This window comes from Colletotrichum costaricense (genome assembly GCF_030867565.1).
Source record: "Colletotrichum costaricense strain IMI 309622 chromosome Unknown Scaffold_17.1, whole genome shotgun sequence".
NCBI lineage: Eukaryota > Fungi > Ascomycota > Sordariomycetes > Glomerellales > Glomerellaceae > Colletotrichum > Colletotrichum costaricense.
In genome coordinates, this window is record NW_026848246.1 from 1,029,871 (window position 1) to 1,041,032 (window position 11,162).

The following is an 11,162-nucleotide window of genomic DNA, read 5'->3' on the forward strand; positions in this document are numbered from 1 at the left end:
TAAAAGTATAGTAGGGCTCCGTAGCTAAAGGTTATAAAGCGTTATAGTAAAAGGTTAAGTAGTTAAGTATTATAACTAAAGCTTTTTTAATTATATAGCTAAAAGTTATAGAGCGTTATAATAGAAGGTTAAATAGTTAAGTACTATAACCGAAGCTTTTTTAGTTATATAGCTAAAGGTATAGTAGGGCTCTATAGCTAAAGCTCGTAAGTATTATAATTAAAAAATAAAAGTTATAGGTATTATAGTTAAAGGCTAAGCGCTATAACTAAAGTATTTAGGTATTATTATTATAATTAAAGCTTTAGTATTATAACTAAAGGTTGCGCGCTATAATAAAAGCCCTAGGGCTATAGCTAGAGCTTTTAAATATTATAGTTAAAAGTTTAAGCGTAGTAACTAAAGCTTTTAAGTAGTATAGTATAATTAAAGCTCTTTAGTATAGAGTATATACTATTTTAAAAAGCTCTATAGTACTTTATAAATACTAGTTTAAAATACGGTACGGCGTAATATAAGTATTATAAGGAGTAGTATGCTATATAAAAATATTAGTATATTATATTTAAAAATAATAGGGCCTAATATAATAGCTTACTTTAGTTTATAAATAATTAAAATATATTATAGTTTTAATAAGTTTAAAATATAGTAAAGTATAAGTATTATAAAGAGCGGCGCTATATAAAAATATTAATATACTATATTAAAAAGTAATAGGGCTTAGTATAATTATTTATTTTAGTTCGTAAATAATTAAAGTATATTATAATTTTAATAAGCCCGCGGTACGGCGTAGTATAAGTATTATAAATAGCACTATATAAGGGTATTAGTATATTATACTTAAAAAGTATAAAGATTAATAAAAATAGTAAAGAGGTAGCTCGGGGCTTTATTTTTTTAAAATATAATTTAAATTAGTAATATTAATAATAAGGTCCCTTTAATAATTAATATTAGTATAGCGCGGGCGGGTAGAGCTCTTAGTATAGTTTAATATAAGTACCCTCTCTCTTTAACTAGCTAAGAGGCTACGGATATATTTATTATTATTATAACTACTTTTTAGTAATTATATTATAACGAGGTAATATTATAAACGTTAGCGCTTTAAGTACCCCGTAATTATACTAAGATATTACTAATTTAGGCCCCTCGGCCGGGTTTAATAAGAAGCTAAACTTAAGCTAAGGGGCTTTTATAAACCGGGCCCTAGGCTATTATATATAGGTATTATAAGTAAATATAGGATTATAACGCTTACTTATTATAATATAATAGCTCTTTTTAAGAATAGTAGGGTATAATTAAATATTTTTACGGGCTCCGGGGCGTAGTAACTATACTTTAGTATTATTATTATTATTAAAATACGCCCTTTTACTACTTTAAAAAGCTTAACGTACTTTAAAAATATAGAGGTACTATATAAGCTATAGCTTTAGAAGCTATAGTTTTAAAAACTATAGTTTTAAAAACTATAGCTCTAAAAGCTATAGCTTTAAAAGCTATAGCTTTAGGGGTAACTATTTTAAAAATAATAGCTTTTTAAAAATAATAGTTTTAGGGGCTACGGCCCTAGAAACTATAGTTTTAAAAACCATAGCTCTAAAAATAATAGCTTAAGAAGCGTTAGCTCTAAAAATAATAACTTCGGACGTTTAAAATAATAATAAATATAAAAACTAAAGTTTATAAAAGTTTAGAAACTTAGCGTTACTACGTAATTAAATAGCCCGCTTAGTAATATAATAGCGGCCCTAGTACTTAAAAATAATAATATAAATTTATTTAATAGCTTAAAAATAATAAATAATAATAAAAATAAGAATAGAGGTTTATATAATAAGTTAAGAAGCCTAGTATTACTACGTAGCTAAGTAGCCTATTTAATAACATAATAATAGCCCCAGCACTTAAAAATAATAGAGTAAATAAATATAAGTATTATAAAATAATAAATAATAATAAAAATAAAAGTTTATAAAAGTTAAAAAATAATATAAAATAGCACAGCCCCACGGCATAATATAAGTACTATAAATAGCACTATATAAAAGTATTAATATACTTTACTTAAAAAGAATAGGGATTAGTATAGTTACTTACTTACGCTTATAAATTATTAAAATAAGCTATAATTTTAATAAGCCCGTAGTATAGTATAATATAAGCACTATAAGAAGTAGTACTATAAAAAAGGATTAGTATACTATATTTAAAAAATATAGGGATTAATAAAAAGGCGCTTCGGAGCTACGTTTTTTTATAATATAACTTAAACTAATAATATAAAATAGGCCTACCCCGGGCCCCTTAGTATATTTACTAAAGGACTTACCCTACTTAAGTAGTTTAAATAAGCTACTACTATAATAAGGGGGTAACGGATATACCCGCTACTATTATAATATAAAAGCTACGAATATACTTATTATAGCTATTACTTATATAGCCGCTCTATAACTATAATATTATAATAAAAAATACTCTTTTTAAATACTAACGCCTCGGGCTCGCTTTATATATACGTAATAATAAAATTAAAATAAGGCCTAGATCTAGGTTATAATATAACCCCGCATAAATTATACTTAGGCTACCCCGGGTTAAATATAAAAATAAAGTAAACGCTCGCCCCGCTATAATACCACAGCTCTAAAAATAGCGTAGTATATTTTAATATTTTTATAAATCTAAAAGACTATCGTATTATACTATATTTTTAATATTATTACCGTTATTTAAATATACCCCTCTATAACCTTAGGGGGCTTAACGTACTTTAAAATACTAAAAAATAAAAAAAAAATATACTAGTTTTAAAAAATAGTAATAATAATAAATATAGAAGTCGGTAGTAAAAATAGAAGTTAGTAATAATAAACGAAATATAAGTTTTAAAAACCCTACGCTACGGTATATAGCGTAATTAAATAGCTTAGTAACATAGCTAGGGCCCCTAATACTTAGAAATAAATAAAATAGATTTATTTAATAACTTAAAAATAATAAGTAATAATAAAAATATTTATAATAAGTTAAGGGGCCTAGTATTATTACGTAGTTAAGCAGCCTATTTAGTAACATAATAGCGGCCCCGGTACTTAAAAATAATAGTATAAATTTATCTAATAGTACAAAAATAATAAATAATAATAAAAATATTTATAATAAGTTAAGAAGCCTAGTATTACTACGTAGTTAAGTAGCTTACTTAATAACGTAATAGCAGCCCTAGTACTTAAAAATAATAATATAAATTTATTTAATAGCTTAAAAATAATAAGTAATAATAAAAATAAAACTTTATAATAAATTAAAAAGCCTAGTATTACTGCGCAATTAGGTAGCCTACTTAGTAACGCTATAATAGCCCCAGTACTTAAAAATAATAAAATAAAATATATATAAGTATTATAAAATAATAAGTAATAATAAAAGTTAAGGTTTATAATAAGTTTAGAAACCTAGTATTACTACGTAGTTAAGCAGCCCGCCTAATAACGTAATAGCGGCCCCGGTACTTAAAAATAATAATATAAATTTATTTAGTAACTTAAAAATAATAAATAATAATAAAAATATTTATAATAAGTTAAAAAACTTAGCGTTACCGCGCAGTTAAGTAGCCTACTTAATAACATAGTAGCGGCCCCGGTACTTAAAAATAATAATATAAATTTATTTAATAACTTAAAAATAATAAGTAATAATAAAAATAGAAGTTTATATAGTAGTTTTTTTTTCCGGCTTTATAAATATAAAAAATCGACCTTAATAAGATTACGCTTTTAAAGGAAATTATATAATATAATATACTTTTTAATTATATAATACGCATAATATATCCTAAGTACGTACTTAACGTAATATAATAATTTTAATACGAAAACTACTATTTAATTTAGGATAGGTAAGCTACTCTCTTTATTACGTAGCGGCGCTAGTTAAAAAGGTTAATAATAAAGGTTAGCTATAATAGTTAGCTATAATAGTTAGCCGTAATAGTTAGAGGCGGCCCTTAACCGTAAAGGTTCTAAATTTTAATAATAATATAAAGCTTTTTAAAAAAAGGGCTAAATAGGCTAATATTTACTACTCTTTAGAGCTCGTAAAAATTCTTTCTATCTTTATTACTTCTAACATCGCCTAAAGCTACTCTCTATTTAAACTAAACAAATTTACTAAATAAATTTACTAAATAAACCTATTAATATATAAACTACTACTCTACTCTTAGTATATAGTTAGTAATTAGTAAGCTAGAACTCTAAAGATGCTCGTTAATAAGTCTACCCCTCTCGGGCTAGGCGCCCTCTTCAGCTAGCTCGATACTATAGCTATCGTAGCTAATATAAGTATGCTTAAGAAGTAGTAAAGTACCTTTTAGTAGTACGGAATTTAGCTAAGTAATATTATAAGTACCGTAGATAGCTGGGTTAGTACGGATATTAAGATCCGGTATATTAACGCTAATTTAGTTATAATAGTTATAATAAACGGGCCGGAGGTATATAGGGTTAAGGTAATAAGCTAGTACCTTAGATAGCTCTTACGGGACCCCCTAGGTAATAATAATACTTATATAAAAAAATAGATTATACTAGACCTAGCTACCTACGCGGGCTAGTACTAAGAGGTCCTGTGCGCATTAGAATAAGTAAAGCTCGCCCTATAGGTAGCTAGAACTTAAGAGGACTATAGTAAAAGGTTAGGAGTTTTAGTTAGTAATTAAGTATAGAGCGCATTATACCTAGTTTTCCCTAATATATAATATATAGCACGGCCCTAGCAAATTACTCTATTAGGGGAAAATAGAGGTTTATAATAAATTAAAAAACTTAGTACTACCGCATAGTTAAGTAGCTTATTTAATAATACTATAGTAGCCCTAGTACTTAAAAATAATAAAATAAAATATATATAGGTATTATAAAATAATAAATAATAATAGAAATTAAAATTTATAATAAGTTTAGAAGCTTAGTATTACCGCGCAGTTAAATAGCCCGCTTAATAATATAATAATAGCCCTAGTACTTAAAAATAATAGCGTAAATTTATTTAATAACTTAAAAATAATAAGTAATAATAAAAATATTTATAATAAGTTAAGAGGCCTAGCGTTATTACGTAATTAAGTAGCTTATTTAGTAACGTAATAGTAGCCCCAGTACTTAAAAATAATAAAGTTAATAAATATAAGTATTATAAAGTAATAAGTAATAATAAAAATAGAGGTTTATAGAAGTTAAATAGCTAATAAAAATCTTAACAAGTACTAAGCTTTACTTTATTATACTACTACCCCGGCGCACTCTAATTACTAGGGCCCTATAAGTAGTATAAATACTATTTAGAATATATAATATAAAACGTTTAGGAAGTTTTAATACTAACCGAACTAAGAAGGCGCTTTTATACCCTTTTATAAACCTATTAACGCTTTTTAAGCTCCTATTCCGCTATACTACTTTTTCCTTTAAAAAAATATTTTTTAAAAAAAAAGATTAATATAAGAAAATAAAAAAATCGACTTATAGCTACTTTAATAAAATCCGAGCTCGTACGCGTACGGGGCTAAGTTCTAAATAAGTACTAAGCGTACTCTAGGGTACTAAGCGTATTCTAGGGTACTAGGCGCGTTCTAAGGTACTAGGGAGCTTGTTCTAGGGTACTAGGGAGCCTTTTTTTTTTAAAATACTAGGCGTATTCTAGGGTACTAGGGAGCTTATTAAGTAAGTTAAATGGGCTTAGGTTTAGGAAATTTTAAAAATTTCGTATACTTTTTAATTAAAAATAAGGTATATTTTAAAAAAGTAATAGAGAAGTCGCTACTTCCGCTCTAAGTTTAGTAGTATACCTATTTAGGTATAGCGTCCTTGCCGCTCTATACTTATATACTACCGAATTGCGCTTATAAATACTTTATTACGCTAGCTTATAAAAATACTACCTCGTACTATTTATAACTTTTTTTATTATACTACTATTTCCTAGCTTCTCTATTTACTTTTTATTTAAAATACGGATACTAATATAGTAAACTAACTATTTTTATTACTTAACCTCGTTTTGTTGCTCCTTATTTCCCCTCTCGCTATAAATATACTTTAGAGTATAACTAAACTAGGTATACCCTCTTTACCTTAACTTATCTAAATTCGCTATATACGTTTAATAATTAAGACTATATACTAAGCGTATATAGAGAATAATAAGTAAGTATTCGGCAAGTATATAGTAATATCTTAATAACTCGGTATCCTAAATAAGCTAATAATATCCGTATTAACCTGAATACTTATTATATAATAATATAAATAATTAAATATAAAGCCTCCTAATATTATTTAGGTAGCCGTAATTACTACCCCTATTTAGCTATTAGTACGCCCTACCTAACCTTTATTAACCCTTTTGAATATATCTCCTATTTAGTATAATATACTAATTATAGGTCTTAGGGATATATTAATAACTGCATATTATATATATCCGGTTCCTTAACGCTTTAGGCTTTCTTTACGTATACCTTATATTATACTTTGGCTATTATATTTTTTTAGGTATACTAATTAAATTAAAAAGAATACGGCCTATATAGAGATACCCCCTTTTTAAATTTTTATACTTACCTCTTTTACTAAGCGAGAGTCGTATAATTATATTATTAATTAGCAACTCCGAGTTTTATAAAGGATTATAAAGGAAAGCTTAAACTTTAGATTATATTTTTATACTTAGTACTCTTAGTAAGTAGGCTAGGGAATAATAAGCTAAAGTTAAGAGGGGCTAAAGAAGCGGTAAGTACGACCTCGGATCCCCTTTATAAAATCGTAAAAAATTATTAGTACTCTAATAAATAGGCTAACTTTACTAAAATAAATAACCTTATATACCGGCTAGGATATATAAATATATTATAAAGAGAAGACGTCTTTAAATTCCGCTCTAAATATACTCTTTATTTTACTATTTATACTTATAATCTACTAAATTCTCTTTAGTTATATTAATTAACTTAGATAATATCTATTTTTATTAACTACCGACGCTAGTAGTTAATTACCGAGTATTTAAAAATAAAAAAAACCAAAGTATTAGTAAACGTCTCTCTATTATAAGGGAAGTCCTAATATAATTTATAACTATATTTAGTACGTTTTATAGAGTAACGAGCCTTACTATTGACCCTATTAATCTTATTTCCGAAATCTATATAGGACTAGTTAGTAATATCTTTAAAAATAAAAATAGTATTTCTAATAGTATTATTAGTAACGTCGGACTTAATAAACTTTTTTTTATCCTGGTTAATAAGCCCATAATATTAAACATAATAGTTAAAAGTATAATAGCTAGGATATTAGTAGCCCACTCTTTAATTAGAGTACTAAATATTATAGCTTTTTAACCCCTTATACTTACTAAAGCTTTAAATAACTTATTACTAAAGTTAGGCTTTATTAATAAAATTAAACCCTATATAGCTAGCTCTGGGTAAATTAATAATTACGCCGCATTTATATTAGAAATAACTTTAAAAACGTAGAGCGAGAACGCTACTTCCTTTTCTAAGTAGGAGTAGTAAATCGATTTATTAAGTAGTTTACCGAGGAGCGCCTTTCTAGCCTAGTTAGAATCTTATTAGTTGCCCAGGACTAGTAATAAGCAAACCCTACAGAGCTCTAGTAATATTATAACTATTTTTAAAATATCTAGCTTTATAATATAGTCTACTAAAAATAGCTCGATATTTTAGGTATTATTACCGTCTACTTTAATACTATCTAAGTAAAAAAAATATAGCGTTACGCTTATTAATATTAATTAACCCGTCCCTAACTAAACTACTCCTAAAACTATAAGAGTCTTTATTATTAACTAATATCTAAGTAGCTTAATAGCCGAGGCTAAGCCTAAGTCCGTTACTAAACCCTCTTTGACTAGTTAGGTATCGTTAATTACGCCTTAAGGGGTCGACGATTTTAAAAACGTAGCTCTAATTTCCTTAATAGCTCCTTTATCTTTAACCCTTTTAACCTTATCTTTTTTATTTCTAGCTCGCTTAACTCCTACTCTTTACTAATCCTATAAGGTTAAAGCTCTTATTAATAACTATATAAAGATTAAATCCGATATAAAAAGTAACGTTAATAAACGCCTAGATATATCTCTAAATAAAAATAGATTATTTAGTAAGTAGAACTATTACTTAGACTCGTCCGGCTAGCTTAGTTATAAATGACGCAATACTTATTTATATAAGGATTCCGTCTGGGATATAAAAGTATTTAAACGGTTTTATAAATTATAGAAAATATTAAATTATATACTAAAATCTAAAAAATAGTTATAGTAAATTATAAAATATATAAAAGAGATTAGTAGTATAAGCCCTCTGTAATTAGAGAACGTATTGTATAAAAATATTCTTATAACCTTTAATAAATTTTCTATACTTAACGTACCGTTAGCTAACCTTATTTTTAAGTGCGTTATTAAGGCTAAAAAAGTAACTATCTTAATATAATTTAAGGACGTAAGTATTTATTATTAATACTAAAACCTACTATAAGTTCTCTAAGCTTCGAGTCCTTTGTTATTTAAAGCGGGCTTTTTATAGTTACTAAGGAGGTATAAACCGCGCTTTTTAAAAACTAAAAATTAACTCTTGCGCTATTTAAAAAAAAAAAAAAACCTTTTGTAAAAGGGTATTTACTACGAGTTTTCTTACTAATTCTAGGGTCGAAGTATATAAATATTATAAGTTTATTATCATACGAAGCTAAATTATTAAATTAAATCTGGGTTTTGCCTTTTTATTATTTTTCTAGGTATTCTAAAACTTTTATAATATCCGCCCGCTATAATTCGTAAACGTTATTATAAGTAGTAGATAGCGTGCGCTATATTTAAAATAATTTATAATTAAGCTAAGAGTCTTTAAGAATAGTCGTTTATATTTACTAACTAGTATTAAGACTAAATAAATATACTATTAAATAAGCTTATAAAAGCTTTAAAATATAAAAAAATTAATAAGGATATTAAGACGTACCGCCTACCGTAACTAAAATACTTATATTTATTTTTGATAGTAACTATCTAACTACTTACTAGATCTTATGCTTACGAAAAAATAATTTATAGCTTATCTTACTGCCTACTTAAATAGTATCCGCTCTATTACTTAGTACTTCTTTTTAGGCTTACTTACCGCCTGCTAACTAGAGTAGTAAACACTAGGGATCTTTTATACCGCTTATTAACTTTATAGCGTCGCTATAAGCTTTACTTTACTATAGTACTTAATAGCTCTATTATTATACTAAGAGGCTCGACTACTAATACTAAACCTTATTTTATCTATATATATATGCTACTTAGTCTACTATCGTCTTTTAAAGTTGACGAAAAGCTAGAGTAAATAATTTCTAGGTTATTACTATGGATAGGCAGAAGAAAGTACTTTTCGGGGTTCGAAGATGTTAGACTGCCCTAGGATATTCGTTACGGTACTTGTTTTGCCCTAAGCGATCTGACTTATACTTAACTAGAAGTATAAATAAGGCTAGCAAGGGTATCCTTATATAAGGGGATTATACACTTACTATATAGATAGCACCTCTCTCAAATTCGAACGCATCGGACGAAGGCATAACAAAATATAGTATTTAATACCCTTAGCTATTATATATACGCGCAGGATTAAACTACGAGCGTTAACGGCGGCGTATTATAATACCTCGACTTATACCTAATAACATATTATAAAGTAGATAAAATAAGGTTACTTCGATATTGCGTTACTTTAAATACGTACCTAGGTACATATTATAACGTAATATCTCGCTACTATAAGAGTATAGACTAGGTAACGAGTACTATAATTAACTTGCGGGAGGGGTAAGAATTAATAGTTAATTTAAAAGAGAGACAATTTAAATACTATTATAAAGCTATTCTCGTTTATAACAATTATCGTAAAAACCGGAGGGGTGAGCATCGACTATCTATATATAAAATCGAAATATAGATTAAATCGAGAATATACTACTCATCCTATTTCTTAATAGCTAGAACGAAGAGTTAGCTTCTTTAACCTTATCCTGTTTTATATTAATCTTGTTATTTGAGCGGCTTACGAATTATCTAACAAGATCGCTTGGGAAATCGCCTCCTTTATATACGAGATTACGAAATATCTTTTTTAACTATAGGCTATTAAGGTTTATTTTAACGACTCGAAGGATAGTATCCCTAATCTGTTGACCCGATTAGTTGGTTGATTCGTACGTCTCTCTGATACAGCTTACGAAAGATTCGCTTACCCAAAGCTCTTTAAGCTTTGGTTTGAGTCTTTCGACGGCAAATCTCTTCAGTTCTGGCATTAAGAAGAAATCTGCTAAGACATAGACTCGCACGTGCTTCGTCAGTTCATCGGCGTCATCTGTGTAAAGATTAGCACTGGTCTCGGTTCGAAGTACTGAGTAGCCACCTTGCGCTTCGATCGATTCGACTTCTTCGGAATAATTGTTGGTGTACATGAACTCGAAGACTCTCCAGTACGCATGTGCACTTCCTTCGCGGAATTGAAACGTCTTGCTCTCGCTTTCTTGGAAGTTGCCCTTGAGGGCTTTTTTGAAGTATGGGCTGTGAGCCGCTAGGACTAAGCCGTGGGCCGGCAACTCGAACTCGCCGATACGGATTTTGACGTCGGCATGGTCTGTTTTATTGAAAAGCCTTGTATGCCATAGTTAGTTCTCATCCTGAGTTGGCCATACATCTAAGATGTTTACTCTGCAATCTCCCTAAGGAGAGTCTTGGACTCGGCCATCCGTTTCACTTTCTTACCCATGGAAGCTATGATGAGGTTAATCAGTCTTTGCGAGGTTCGAGCAAGGCACGCCACGTGTTTAAAGACTGGTTTATCTGATCAGCCGCCTTTATGTCAGCAGCTACCCCCGAATAGCGGGGTTCGGCCAGCCACCGACGCGCTCCGGCTGTTAATCCGTAGCACCCGGAGTCCCCAATACAAAGCCTTGACCAGCTGTCTCCAAAGTTCCCATATTGCTCTCTAGCCTCATCTATCCCTGGCAGCCACCAAGTCTATTTGGCGGCTCTCTGCTCATTTATATACGAATACGTTT

At 28.5% G+C, this 11,162-nt stretch overlaps 1 protein-coding gene across 1 annotated transcript; it reads right to left on the minus strand.

The window, feature by feature from the left end:
* Positions 1-1,566: 1,566 nt before the first annotated feature.
* On the minus strand, positions 1,567-10,870 carry CCOS01_13546 (uncharacterized protein; the record flags this gene model as incomplete). Its single annotated transcript, XM_060461692.1, has 3 exons — positions 1,567-1,581; positions 10,344-10,755; positions 10,812-10,870. 3 exons carry the CDS (start codon positions 10,868-10,870, stop codon positions 1,567-1,569), a joined length of 486 nt encoding a protein of 161 aa, XP_060308120.1.
* Positions 10,871-11,162: the final 292 nt, after the last annotated feature.